We start from the raw sequence: 15,582 nt of genomic DNA, 5'->3' as shown, positions 1-15,582 counted from the left end.
AGAAGGCCTATGACTCAATGCCCCACAGCTGGATACTGGAATGCCTAGAATTGTACAAGATCAATGGGACCCTAAGAGCCTTCATCAGGAACTCAATGGGGATGTGGCGTACAACACTAGAGGCCAACTCCAAGCCCATAGCACAAGTCACCATCAAGTGCGGGATCTACCAAGGAGATGCTCTGTCCCCACTGCTGTTCTGCATAGGCCTGAACCCCCTCAGTGAGATCATTAACAAGACTGGCTACGGATACCGACTACATAATGGAGCAGTTGTCAGCCACCTCCTGTACATGGATGACATCAAGCTGTATGCCAAGAGTGAACGAGACATCGATTCACTGATCCACACTACCAGGCTATACAGCAATGACATTGGAATGTCATTCGGACTGGAGAAGTGTAGTCGGATGGTAACAAAGAGAGGGAAGGTAGTCAGAACTGAGGGGATTGAACTACCAGAAGGCAACATTGCAGACATAGAGGACAGTTACAAGTACCTGGGGATCCCGCAGGCGAATGGGAACCATGAAGAGGCCGCTAGAAAAGCTGCAACCACCAAGTACCTGCAGAGGGTCAGGCAAGTCCTGAGGAGTCAGCTGAATGGTAAGAACAAGATCCGGGCCATCAACACATACGCCCTGACCGTGATCAGGTACCCTGCTGGGATAATAGGCTGGCCAAAGGAGGAGATAGAAGCCACTGACATAAAGACAAGAAAGCTCCTTACCATGCATGGAGGGTTTCACCCCAAGTCCAGCACCCTGAGGCTGTACGCTAAGCGGAAGGAAGGGGGCCGGGGACTGGTGAGTGTCAGCACCACAGTCCAGGATGAGACAACGAACATCCAAGAATACATTGGGAAGATGGCCCCAACTGACCGAGTGCTCAGTGAATACCTCAGGCAGCAGAAACCCAAGAAAGAGGAGGGAGACGAGGAACCATCATGGAAGGACAGGCCCCTGCACGGTATGTACCACCGGCAGATAGAGGAGGTGGCTGATATCCAGAAATCCTACCAGTGGCTGGACAAAGCTGGACTGAAAGACAGCACAGAGGCACTAATCATGGCAGCACAAGAACAAGCTCTGAGCACAAGATCCATAGAGGCTGGGGTCTATCACACCAGGCAAGACCCCAGGTGCAGGCTGTGTAAAGATGCCCCAGAGACAATCCAGCACATAACAACAGGGTGCAAGATGCTAGCAGGCAAGGCATACATGGAACGCCATAACCAAGTGGCCGGCATAGTGTACAGGAATATCTGTGCCGAGTATAATCTGGAAGTCCCGAGGTCAAAATGGGAGATGCCCCCAAGGGTGGTGGAGAATGACCGAGCTAAGATCCTGTGGGACTTCCAGATACAGACGGACAAAATGGTGGTGGCTAACCAACCGGACATAGTGGTGGTAGACAAACAGAAGAAGACGGCCGTAGTGATTGATGTAGCGGTTCCGAATGACAGCAACATCAGGAAGAAGGAACACGAGAAGCTGGAGAAATACCAAGGGCTCAGAGAAGAGCTCGAGAGGATGTGGAGGGTGAAGGTAACGGTGGTCCCCGTGGTAATCGGAGCACTAGGTGCGGTGACTCCCAAGCTAGGCGAGTGGCTCCAGCAGATCCCGGGAATAACATCGGAGATCTCTGTCCAGAAGAGCGCAGTCCTGGGAACAGCTAAGATACTGCGCAGGACCCTCAAGCTCCCAGGCCTCTGGTAGAGGACCCGAGCTTGAAGGATAAACCGCCCGCAGGGGCGTGCTGGGTGTTTTTTTTGTTTTTATATATATATATATATATATATATATATATATATATATATATATATATATATATATATATATATATATATATATATATATATTTTTTTTTTTTTTTTTTATTTCTCTTCTTGCTCAAGAGTGGCTTGTAGCCTAAAAAGGGGGGAAATGGACTTATAAAATGAGTAATATCAAACAGTGATGATTTTATTTGTTGTTCCCAACAGCTTAAGAATCTCCATTAAACGATTGGCTGCAAAATACAATAAAATAAAATGAAGTCCCACCGATAGCAACAGTGCAATTTCAGCTTTAGACGTGGTGTCTGGAGAAATTATAGTTTCTAGCTGTGTAGGAAAGCCAATTAAGACGAGGCTAACTCTAACAGATAAATAGATAGTTAAGGCAATGCATTTATATAGTGCTTTTCTAATCTTATTGATCAGTGAAATGTATAGAGGTGCACTGCCAGCAGTTTGATTTCTAAAAGAATGCCAAGTGGAAGACACAAATGGATGTTTATCAGCAACTGTTTGGCTCGCCGCACAGAAGGGTTCGTTTTTGTTTTTATGTTTATTAAATTTGACTCATCTATGCCGTTCTTGCCGTCGTGTGTAACTACCACAGATCTGTTTGAGGAAAAGCCTGGTTGGATTTTATCAAAGTTTGTTTGTAAATATCCAGTGAGTGAAGAATGCTTTAGAGGGAGACGAGATGAAATGATTATGCAGCTATAAGCTGCAGCTGCGCATTTTAATTTCATGCACATCGACACTCTTTGTTAACGCTCTAGGGTTTTGTTTTTTTTCCCCCCCAGTTGACTCAAAAAATATATAAACATAAATTTGATTCCGTTTGTCACCTTAAGAGTTTTTGCTGCAAAGTTAAACACACACAAAAATGAACGCTATTCAAATTGTCATCATTTTTTTTTTTTGTCCCTAACAGGAAATTAACAGAGCTGATATGAAGCCAAGCAAGTTAAACAGGTCTTTATTTCAAATGGCAACACAATCTCAAGTTTGAGCTGGAAAAAAAAACTCAAAATTGATTTTTTTCAAATGAAGTGCATGTCAGGATTTGTGAATATGCAATATCATTGCTGTAATTTATGTCCTTGAGGCAGACGGTGAGTAAGCAGCGGGCCATCAAATTCTACTGTGCGGTCTCTGTAAACGATGGCACAAGGCATAGACTTAATCTGAAGTATCATCCTCTGTTATTACTCTCCTAAGACAGCTGCCAGGCAAAAGTGAGAGAGAGAGAGAGAGAGAGAAGCAGTCAAAGTTTGGATTTATTAGTTTTAGATCGGCATAGCAATTTTGTTTTCCCTCACTACAGTAATGATACATAAAATTATGAAAGTCTAAATTTGAAGGGGAAATTAAGAGCAGGATTGTGTTTTTTTTCCCCTCATTTTGCCATTGCTTTTCATGTGTGTAGACTTGCGCGCACACACACTCGTGGTTCTGTGCCAAATTCCATTTTAAGTCTAGGCAGGCTGCTTTTCGCTCCCTGTTGCAGCAAACCTTCAGTTTAGTTGTCAGGCTGAAAAATAGGCTACACTTTGTCCCCTGACATTGGACACATAAATTAATCATACCTTAAAGATACATTGCCTCCTTCATACCTACAGACAGGCAGATGAATAATAATACCTTCAAGCTCTACGTCTTACAACCATTTTCTTGGTCTGTTTACTTTTGCTATACACCTGTCAGGTCCACAGTTATGGAAGACAGAACTTTCTTAAGTTCACTGCACATTATCGCCTAATTAGTGCAATAGTTCTAAAAGAGCTAAGGGGAAAACCTAAAACTGTTAATAGCAAATTGTCTTAGGTGTGTGTGTGTTTTTGTTAAGGAGTGAAATGAATGAAGAGGTAGCAATAGTAGAAAAACTGACCCTCCCTCCCCAATTTAACAAGGGATTGGAGTGGCTGCTCGTCCTGCTGCAGATGGTGTGGGGTGACTTGGCACAGCTGGCTCTCGGTAGCATTTTGAATCTAAAGCTAGAACAGGATGATTAGGTTTTCTTTGCACATCATTTGGCAAGTCCCCGTTGTCATCTTGCACGGTCAAGTAGTTAAACAGTCTCTAGCTGCATTATTGAAATGTGTCTTTTGTTCCACTTCCAGTGAAATGCCTTGTGAATAATAAGTTTGAAGGTCTGGCTAATTACACCGAGGATTTAGAAGGAGAATCGCAATCTCCGCTGAAAGGTGGAGGCAGCGTCCAGATAATTCAGAAGCTGAAGTATGTTTAATTAAAATGGTATCTTGAGGCTAATGCGTGTCATTTATAGCCACTTTATTTTATTAGTACAGTTAGAGGGAATGTGCACACAAAGTACAAGTTACAATAATATTAAATATTGCATTTGGAGAGTTGGAGCCTGTTACTCGCTGTGTCATTGCGCTCAGATTACTGTAATGTCTTAACTAATGTCATATATACAATTCCTGTATGCAAATACAAAGCACTAAACAGTCTGTCTCGAGTCAAGATCTCACTGTCAAGATTTTTTCAATCTACGGTTTTATTTTATCTTTTTGTGTCTGTTTTCTAATATATTTTACTGTTTCCTGTTGTAAAGTACTTTGTGAATTTGAAATGTGCTTAATAAATAAACTTTTTAAACTTACTTTACCTACTTACGCTATCATCAAATGCAAAACGAGTCAAGGTTACGTTGTCTTGATGCGCGCTCAACCATCCAGGTAAGTAAATCCCCAGGTTGTTTCTGTTTACGAGTCGTTTCTGTTCATCTTGACGCAGCGTTTTCAGTGGGAGAAATGTTTCGTCACTCATCCAAGTGACTTCTTCTGTCTCAGCTGACTGCAGGCTTCCCCAACCTTATAAACAGTACATTTGCACAATAACTGAAACCAGTCCACTGAATGAACAATGGGCTGTGAGGTCAGTTCCTTGATCATTAATGATCAATGAGTCAAAGTTACAGTAGCATTTCTCACCTCCTCAGTATTGCTGCCACGGTTGGCACTGGGGCAGGTATTCTAGGGGGTGTTGGTATATTTTACCTGATCAGTAAATCCAGATTGATTCACGCATGAGTGCTTGGCACATGCAGTATCATTTTCTTGGCCTCTGTTCCAGTCGGCATTCGGCTTCTCCCTAATGTGTGCACAAGTTAAAGAGGAGAAACACTGAGTTCTCAGTTATGAGACACTAGTCAGGGGAACAGCTAAGGATACAGACTTTTTACACTTTCTATTAGTGCAATTAAAGCAGGAGATGCACCTACTGCTGATGGTGTGAAAGCACTGAGGTTTGAAATTGCCTTCCACAGTTTCATCACAGTTAGACAAAGTGCAGGGATTCCCAACTCTGTTTTCTTCATTTCCGTCTCTCACTTTCCCCTCTGCCAGTCTTTTTTGCTCTTGTTCTCCTCTCTTAGGAAAGGTTACAGAAGCTCTGCACCCAAGGAGCTTCCCAAAATCACTGCTGTCTGGTCTCCTGTTTAAAGAGTTGTAAGCCTTGGGGGATCTGACAGCTCCATTACTGATAGGTACAAGGCCCACACCCTTCTTATTCAGTGGCTTGTACAAACACTGACAGACTGATATCCCTCCCAGCCTTCTAATATTTATTTATCCACACTTTCCTGACAGCTACACTCCACTGTGTGGTTTGAACCAGAGAAAATGGATGATTTAAATAAAGTATCAATAAAGCAAAATCTAAATTTATCAATAACAAATATACAAAATAAAGCTACTGTGCTTCAGAAAGCAAAGCAATTATCGGATTGATGGATTTTAATTATCAGCTCCAGTGGCCTGTCAGAGAGGAATCGGGATTGTAGCCCACAAAAGAATCCATTCAAAGCTTCCACTTTATGTCTCTTTTCTTTTTCTATCTTTCCCCCTTCTCATAATTTGTTGGGTTCATTTGCAGATGGAGTTCAGATCTGTCATCACTTGGTATTGAAACATTAATTTTTGGATTAGCATAAAATGATTTCTGGTACTCTCAAGGAATTCATGAGGTTAAATGGGAAGGTGCAAGAATCTGTCTAAATACGCTATTAATGAAATATTTTGCTGCACATTCTATACCAGCAATAAAAAAAAGAATACTATAGTATATTACATGAAAATGACATAAAATGCCAGTATGATGACACAAAACTAAAATATTTTTTTAGCTTGTACCTGGCTGAATGTTTTGCATCGTCCCCACTGATCCCAACTCTTCACTGTGATAACATCTGAATGACCATTTGTTCAGGACTGTGTGCTATGTTGCTGAATGCTAAAATGTTTTCCAATGACTTTTAATGCATTTGGCTGATCTGAGCCTTGACCTTGTTGCTGTGTTGAAATCCTCAGTAAACGCTAGCGAGGCTGTATCGCCAAGTACTATCCATGCCCAAGCCAAAACCGAATGTTTAAAGGATGAAGTTTTGATTAAAATTAATGATTCATTTTTGTAATAGTTAACTCCCGTGGTCTTTTTGATAAAGGTTAATTTATGGTTTATCAGTTTATTTTATTACAGGACAAATAAATAGAACTGACAACCCAAGACATACAAACTCTGAGATATTCTTATTATTTTAGTCTCGATAGAAACTGCAAGGCCGACACTACCACTAGCACTATAGAAATAGCTGGTCAGAAAACATCGTATTTGTATTCTACATGAAATAAACAATAGTGTGGTCTTATTGAGCAAGTGCTAGAGGAGACGTATACACTCTCATGTCTGTGTGGTTAATATGAGACTACAGCCAGTTGTTGGTTAACTGTGCATAAACACTGGGACTAGGAAAGACAGCTTGCTTGGCTGGCCTTTCTGCAGGCATGCTCACTAATATATTTCTTGAAGGAGCGACTTCTTTCAGTTTTGTTCTTCCAGTGACCTTGCCAAGCAGCTAAAGCATTGGAGTCATTATGCTGAGCCAAGAAGTGTATTCCAGATCCACATAAAACAACAACTTGACATTTTTACATGTGTTTTTAATAGATTAACAATCTCTGAAGCTATAAGGTGATAATTTGCGAGGTACAGAGCCTGACTAATCTTGCATAAAGTAAACAAACACTGGCTGTGAGGAATCACGCTGCAGGAATGTCATCTCCACTCAGTCCTTCCCTGTTCAAATCCTGCTGAAGCATCTTTGTGCCCACACTACATGCCATCTATTAGCAGCACCAGGAGAAGGAAGAGGATACACAAACACCCATGCCACACTGCCTATCACCGATTCCAGATGTTTTGTCAGCATGTGATCATAGTCACTGTGGTCACAGTCAATATAATTGCAAAAACTAAATGTGTTTCTGCACCTGCAGAAGGAATGCCCCAGACCCAGTTAAATGCTTTCCAGGCATCATTAAACTTGAGTCTTCATTAGATATTAGATGCACCGCAGAGTTTGGGTTTTTTAAATAATAGTTTGTCATTCCTGATTGTTTTCAAACTACTTGGTAGTTTTTCATAGTCTATGGTTTAAAGCAAAGAGTGCAAATAAAGGATATTATTGCATATATAGGAAAATGAAATTGGGTTTTTTGCATATGTACAATAGGCATGATGCCATTCCACTTTGTAAATTAAGCTAAGGTGGGATATAGAGGCTTTAGAACTTAAACTTGTTCACATCCTTAGAAGATGCAAATGATTCAAAGTGACGACTCAGTTGTCTTAGTTTGATTTTTTTTGTGTATGAATTTATGTCAGGGCAAAAAAAACATTTCTTGTATTTGCTCAAAAAATGTTTTTTTTGTTGTTGTTTTTTTTAGCTGCATAAGCAAACCTCAGAAAATCACATTAAAAGTGCAATATGAGTATGAACAAATGTTTTTAAAAAAAGTTTGAGTTTGTGGGAGTGTCGACTGTCACTTGCGGTATTTAATCAGGTAAAGTTTAGGGATGGATCAAGCTGTTGTGTCGTTTTCAGCAGCAGATGAAACTGATGTTCTCAGGCTGTGAGCTGAATGACACAGGGTTTGATGTGTTGCCTCTTTCCACACCTACTGCAGTGACAGGGAACACAGGGGTGTCACACTGACACATCGTGTCTCTGATACTGCTGGAGGCTAGATGCTGCTATGATATGTAACTCTGGCTTGTGACCTTTCTTCCTCTCTGCATCAGCCTGGCTCGTATGTCTTACTCCCTGCTCTCTGTTTCCGTTTGTTCTGCTTAGGCACGAGCAACGGGTCTGTGCTGGTCTACAACCTAACGAGTGGACTTCTCCACAAAGAACTCAGCGTTCACTCATGTGAAGTCAGGTAAGACTATTGTTTCTGTTATTGTGTACAAATTTTTATTCTTATTTTTTTACACTTCAACAGTTCAGTCTCAGTAATGAGCAAGTATATGAAGTCATGGCAGTCTTTAGCTGAAACATCAGCTAAATGACATGTTAGACAAATCCCAGGAGCCAGTCAGCTTGAGGTGGATTCAGGCAATTCACTGTCACACAATTAATGTCAACCCATTTTTTTTTTTTTACGAGAAATCATTCCCTATTTGGTTTATATGTTTTTTTTCAAGTATTTATTAGAGTGAGGTGGTTTAACTAAGTACAATAACCAAATCTTGAAAAAAAAAAAAAGTGATTTATTGGTTTCCCACTGCCATTTACAGTAATTTACTTATTTGAGGGAGAAACTCAACACCAGTATTCAGACATGTTGTGGCACCCTTAGCTCTGAACACACACCAATCCCTGAAGTTTAAGCAGTTAATTAATTAGGCTGTCAATCACAGATCAAAGGGGCAGTTCAGGAAAGAGCAGTAATCTAAATTAGGAAGCTTCTTCCCTCTGTTATTAACTATGCATTTTAACCAGGAAAGTGATCATTAAAAACAGATGCAGTAAGAAGCTGTTGACATTTCTGCTAATTGGAACTCAAACACTACAAACACAATAAAAAGCTAGAATAAAACAGTAAAACGTTTTTTGTTTTGTTTTTTCTGTTGCATTTTTCCTTGTTGTCAGTGGCGTAGCGGTTAATGCATTTGTCTTACATGGGAAAGATTCTCAGTTCAATTGACAAACCCAGCCTCAGGAGGAGGGTCACAAGCTAGTGGACTTCTAATACCTGTCCCAAGCTTGGATAAATGGGAGCGTTGCGTCAGGAAGGTCATCCGGTGTAAAATCTGTGCCAGATCAAACGTGTGGATCCATCCACTCTTGCGACCTCTTGGGAAATAAGGGAGCTGCTGAAAAGACCTCGTCCTTCTGTTTTGTTGTTGTTGTTGGTGTAACAGAGAAATCCAGGGAGGGAGAAAGCAGTGCGTTGTCTGCATTCGTGTATGTCTCTGTGCCTTCTCAGAAAGAGATATAAAACTGTAAGACTGGTTACACATTAGGCAGAACGCTTGCTGGGCTGAATCCACATCACATATCATTTTACATATTTATAAGGGCACCATTCAGTCATGTCGAATTCATATCAAGTAAGTGTTCAGGCTGTTTATTCTAATTAGGAGACAGATTGGGGTGATGTTCTTGACTAAAATCTGACTGTGTTTCAGTGCAGTTTTCCTATTCTTTTAACTCATTTGTCCTAATGCACTTCTTCAGATCTGGATAGCGATACATGCTGTATCTTCAAATGTACAAGATGTGATCAAAACTGTCCTTGAATTGGTCTATAAAAATCAAAAACCATACCAGATTTAAATTTTGCCAGTCCTCTGTGCCTGTGTTTTCAACACAGTGGCTGTTTTTTTAATGTTTACATCACTCGGTGTAAGTCCCATTCTGACACTTTTACCTCTGTGATGCACTTTGGATCTCCAGTGTGCCACTGAACCTGAAATCTGAGCTGGGCAAGCGGCGAGTGAATGTGCTGGCGCGGCCAAAAAACTTTTCAGTGTACTGCGTGCCAGCACACGATCGTACGAGTCACAGTTCAGGTGATTTGTGCTGAATGTTTTCCGCCTGGTTGCCTCAGAATATAAAACAGAACTCATTGTTAGTCACACAGTGAAGGACGAATTCACGATGCATAAATTTATGCATATTGACAAGATGACGAGCATGCTCCTGGTCCCATTCCTAACCTGCTCCGCAGGTAACAGCCACACTGGAATAAAGGCCCTATCTTTATTTACAGTCTTTGTGTAGAAAGCTGCCCCACAATGCAACCGCCAGACATCAGCACAGAGCCAACTGTGCTTCATTAGTTAGCATTCTCTAATGAGCAGCAAAACTATTTGACCAGGATTAATTAAGCACAAGATTGAATCAATTAATACTGTTAAGAGATTGATTGGGAGCAAACACCATCCGTTCAAGCAGAGCCAGGGTTTCTTTAATGAGAGAAGTTGGTATCCACAAATACAAAACTTCAGCAAAGTTTAATGAGCTGCGCAACACGAGCAGAAGTTACTTGAAACGCCTTCTGTGTATGTAAGGATTAAAGGGAGAAATGAGGCAGTGGCTTTTTCTGCCTGGTTACTGGTGACTGAGAGTTTGCTCTTCAGCAGTGACACTCAGGATTCATGTCTTCATCCGCTTGTAATTTGTCTCCTTAAACACTGCTCTGCGCTCTCAGCATACAATATGTATTCCGTTGACCTGTCCGCTGCTTAAATACGTTTGCTCGTATTAAACAGATCTCATAGATGTTTCCCCCTGTGCATTTTTTTTTATCATATAAATAGATATTTTCTTCTCTCTTCATATACAGACACAGGTGGAACACAGTGCAGTGCTGTGATGTACAATCTTAGGTTTAAAGCTGTGTGTTTTATGAGTTTGGGAGAGGAGAGATGCTTTATGTAGATGAGTCCAGCAGCCGTTGCCCTGCACAGCCATGCCGAAAGAAGCCCAGTTTCTCAGCATCTCATTTACATTTAGTGGGGAAATCGACTAATTAATCATGTGGCTATTTACCATCTCATTACTGTGGAGTTTGTGCTCCCTCCACTGGGCCAGCTTCTTCGAAAAATATCCTAATCTCACACTCTCTAGCTTCATTTTGCTCCTTCCCGATCTGTTTTGGGCTTTAACGAAACCCATCTACCTCACACCACGCTTGGATGTATTAATGGGAATGTTTTACAGCTAGGCTGCATCTGTTAGATGGCACTATTTTTTTTTTTTTAGTTTAACTAAAAATCTTGTGTGTGCATTGATTTATTTCACAGGGGGATAGAATGGGTGAGTCTTACCAGTTTCCTGTCTTTTGCCACTTCTGCACCCAACAACATGGGGCTGGTGCGAAATGAACTGCAGCATGTCGACCTGCCTACTGGTGAGAGACACACACGCACATATTATCATCTATACCTGAGGGTACCAACCACAACTTTTGTATTATCCTTTGTTCTTTAGAGTTTTCTTTTGGCTTTCTGCACCCTTACCAACACAAAAAAAAGAGACTTCAGTCTCTGTCGCTCTGACTTTCTCTTTTATCTGTCTCTCTTTGTCTGTGTGGTTCTCAAAGAGACACTTCCATCAACCCTTTGACTTGTCTTTCCAAAAAGAATCCATTCATGGAGCGCTTCAGGTTCTGACAGTTTTTATGGTAATGAGAAGTCGAATGTAATTTCCCTTTCTGGTGTCTCTGTTACTGTGTTTGCTCCACCCTGGGTCGTAGTTGCGATGTGTGTTTTTGTAAATGCACATTTGACCTATGCGATTCTTCCTACTTTATATAAGTAAGGAAATAAAGGCATAAATGGTGAGCAGTGCTTCATAAGCCTCTAGTGAACCACAGCTCTCACCTGCCGTCATCAACACAACTGTAGGTTAAACTTGCAACAGGCACCTCTATCACTTGCACATTTCAATCAGGCCACCTTTCCTTAGTGCCCTTCGCGAAATCTGATAAGCACTTCCGTTGGCAAATGTGATGCAGGGCACCTGAAGGGCATTCTTGTTTTGCTCACAGGGCCACTTTGATGCTCTGCATAATGTCGAATTTCGTGACCGGAAAGTTGCGAGTGTTAAGCACGGATTAGAGCAGATGGTTAGAATAAGTTGTGTACAGCTTTCTCTCCTGGCTCTGACAAAAGAGATAAAACCAGGATGCACTGGCACTAAAAAGAAAATGAGATGGATCAGCTTTTTCACAGGTATATAAGGAAAGATACCATCTTCTGTCTTCGATTATCACCTCCTCTCCTTCAGCCTCTCACTTTCTCCCTCTCGGTGTGTGTTTGTTGTGTTTTCCAGGCAGATGCTTTGCATTCAGAGGCGAGCGCGGAAATGATGAGCCACCCATTGAGATGATTAAAGTGTCTCATCTCAAGTAAGTCACCAACTCTCCAAAACACCAACAAAAGTAAATACAAATAAGAGGCACACACTTGCTGATGTTTCTACCTGAGATCTGCATTCATAAGCACAGAGTGTACATTTCACACAAAGGTGTGAGTGGTCTTGTGGCTTTGCCATACTCGGATCCAATTGTAATAGAAATCTGTGAAAAGGGCTTTAAAGCTGAGAGTTGTCTTTAATTTGCTGTTTCATTCGTAATTATTCCCCGACCTTCATTTATTCATGTTGTGCAGCATTTTGGAAACTTCATTTTCTCTCTTTCATTGCCTTATCTTTTGAAGGGGCTGTGTTATTCAGTGGAAAAAAATAGAGCATTCATTTACAGTCATCACACATTTTTAAAAAAATGAAACTATAAACAAGGTTTTCATACAGCAGCTGTTTATTGCATACTCTGCTGCTCTCTGGGAGACAGTCATTTCATCTTTTTTTTCAAGGCCAACATCTTTTGTCAAGCTTCGTGTATACGTTACAAATGGCATAAGGTGGCAGCGCATTTTACTTTATTGCCAGTGGCAACAAGTTTCTCATCCTCTCATGAAAGGAACAGGCTAAAGTGGAGGCAGTAAATGTAAGGGTCAGTACAGAAGCCATGCCCACAAGAATGTTATATATGATATCACAAGCTGTAACACAAGAGGAGACAAGTAATGTACTCCTAATGGCATTCTACTAAGTAAACTGTATCCTCTCCACGAACTGCTTTCAAAGCTTGAGTAACAAGCAGTAAACCCACATTTGTCTCAGTCTGAACTGACCAGTGCATGATCTTATTGCTCTCCTTTTAATCAGCCCTAGTCCTGGTTTATGAACCCTAGCAAATTAGGGTCCACATCCACTTGGATGAGTGACAAAACGTTTCTGCAACTGAAAACGCTACATCCAGATGAACAGAATCAAACCCTGTGTGCTAAAGTTTGTGGACATATAGGCCTGAGAATGAACCCAGAGTGATTAGACATCGCCTTTTTAATGAATATAGAAACACTCAAACTCGAAGCGCTGACACAAGCCAAACACAGTCAACCTCAGTAGCTAGTCTCTGTTTAATTTTGCAAGACTTTGCTTCACCTACTGCCACCATTTTATAAGGCTTATGCTTACTGTTGGCTGATGACATGCAATTGCAAAGAGAGAGAGAAATTAAAGAAACTTAATGGTGGGCCTACCTATGCTGCAGCGCTCACATGAACCGAAACAGGAAAAAAGGTGCAGGGACAGAAAAGGTGGAGATCTTTTGCATGGACATATTAAACCTGTTGCAGACGGCAGTGTTGATAGAACTAAAGTTATTTGTAAAGCACTGCAAAGTTGAGTTTACTTATCACCGGAGTACTTCAAGTCTGAAGTATCATTTAAATACATTACATGCTATTGATGCCCAAATCACCCACCCACCCAAACAAACAGTGGCGGGAGGATTCGGCAGACTTGTGGGAGAAGGATAGATAAACAAAAGCAGGACAAGCGACAACAAACGCCATAGCGAAGTGGTTAGCAACAAACTGCAGGCCGATTAGTGTTGTTGAAGATGTTAGGCTGAAGAACGTTCTTAGAGTCGCACCAAATATTTTAGTTATTTTTCTTCAATAATCAATCATTCATTGGAAAAGATTCTGAAAATGTTGACTATCCTCTTTCAGTTGCACTCACAATCTGTGTCTTGTTTTTCTGGCCTCTGAAACTGAGTTCACTCTAAAAGATCATCTGTGACTGCTCATACCACGTTTTGATTTTTGAGGGATTTTCTGCAAAATTAGTTTAAAAATGTATTTTATTTTATTTCCAAAGTTGCTTCTTTTACTCCAAATCTGCACAGCCTCACTTTAAAAGGCAGCTAGGCTGTGTGTTACTGAGGTGATTATAATAGGGAGGAGAAAAAAGTACTGGGAGACTCATCACATCTTACAGGAGGCCACAAAGCACAATCTTATAATAATTATTACTTACTGTTTGTATTTACAGTGAAAGAAGACAATGTTTTTTCATACGCTCAAGTTCCTGTACAGCAGCTGAAGGTTAAATATTGGCTTCTGTGTAATTGCACAGTAGAACAACAGCTTGTTAGCTCGGTCACAGGTTTGGACAGTGATTATTTTGTGGATTTAGTCTGATAAACATCAGGTTACACGTCAGAATGTCTAATCTGTTGTACACTGTAAACAGTGGTGTAACTAAGCTAGAAGATAATATGGAGAGTTGAATAGAAAGGAGGAGTTGTTGTACCATATAAACACAAAAAGTCTTAGACTGCATAATAAAGAAAACAACTCGTGTCTTCATCATTACTTTAGCCACACATTGCTAACTTCTTACTTTATGCTACACCACAACAAGCCTTATATTGGTTGTTCAGAATGTATGTTTTGTGTTTTTCCTCCTCAGGCAGTACCTGGTGGTCGTGTTCAGAGACAAACCCTTGGAGCTGTGGGACATCCGGACTGGGACTCTTCTCCGGGAGATGGCTAAGAACTTCCCCACTGTTACTGCACTGGTACAAACACATTTACACACTAATAAAAATTAGATTTTGTACCAAGTAAAGAACAGAGTCCAGGCAGGATGGAGACGAGTGTCAGGAATGATTTTTGACAGAAGGATAGCAGCAAGAGTGAAAGAAAAGCTTTACAAGATGGTAGTGATATATGAATTGGAGACAGTGGCGCTGACAAAAAGACAGGAGGTGGTAGTGGCAGATTTAAAGATGCAAAGATTTTCATCGGGAGTGACCAGGACTGACAGGGTTAGAAATGAGTATACCTGAGGGACACATCAGTTTGAACAGTTGGGAGACAAAGTCAGAAGAGGGAAGCCTGAGAGGGTTTGGACATGTATAGAGAAGAGAGAGTGGATGTATTGAATGAAAGTTGTTGAACATGGAGCTGCCGGGGAGGAGAGAAAGAGGATGATGATAAAAAACATTCATGGATGTAGTCAAGAAGGACATACAGAGGAGGATGCTGGGCATAGGGTGAGGCTGATGATCTGCTGAGGTGAGCATCCGAAAGACGACGACCAGTCGACCACAATACTAAGAGAACAGATCATCATCATGCTGGAATGTATCATTTCTGCTTTTAAATGTTCATTTAACTCCACACTTTATATTTTAACTTGTGTTACAAAGTGTTGCAAACACCCATTGTTGACTCTTTCCTGCGTTAATAGTCTCATACTTTTTGGCCCATCCTCGCCTTGTGTTTGCATGGGTCATTTGAAAGATTAGTCTGGAAAATTTCCCCAAGCTCAGCAAACAGCAGTGGCTTCATTAGGCCAGAGAAATGCTCATAAAACAAGAGTTATGCTGGACAAACTTTACAGTGAGGCCGTAAAAATCGTCCACAGTGTGAATAAAAACGGCAGTAACCTTAATAATACATGCAGGCCTCCCCTAGCACCGTTTTGCTGTCTCATTTCCATATTGATTACAACCTCGACTCACCCAGACTTGTAGCCACAGTGCACCAGAATGTAGACAAGAGGGCTGAGGAAAACAAATCTCCTGCCTCCCTTAGTTTCATTTATGTGAGTGTGCAGATCTCCCTTCTCTCAGTCTGTC

At 41.1% G+C, this 15,582-nt stretch overlaps 1 protein-coding gene across 1 annotated transcript in view; it reads left to right on the top strand.

Annotated features, from left to right (window-relative positions):
• Positions 1 to 15,582, top strand: part of wdr11 (WD repeat domain 11) — a 61,275-nt gene that overhangs the window by 23,671 nt on the left and 22,022 nt on the right. The window contains exons 11-14 of the mRNA XM_076891867.1: positions 7,932 to 8,016; positions 10,889 to 10,995; positions 11,919 to 11,994; positions 14,409 to 14,517. Of these exons, the coding sequence (XP_076747982.1) occupies positions 7,932 to 8,016; positions 10,889 to 10,995; positions 11,919 to 11,994; positions 14,409 to 14,517 (377 nt within the window). The remainder of the gene's footprint in view (positions 1 to 7,931; positions 8,017 to 10,888; positions 10,996 to 11,918; positions 11,995 to 14,408; positions 14,518 to 15,582) is intronic.

The sequence above is a fragment of the Maylandia zebra genome, linkage group LG13 (assembly GCF_041146795.1).
Source record: "Maylandia zebra isolate NMK-2024a linkage group LG13, Mzebra_GT3a, whole genome shotgun sequence".
In the NCBI taxonomy this organism is placed as follows: Eukaryota; Metazoa; Chordata; class Actinopteri; order Cichliformes; family Cichlidae; genus Maylandia; species Maylandia zebra.
Note: the sequence above shows the minus strand (reverse complement) of the source record. Positions and strands in the feature narration are given on the sequence as shown.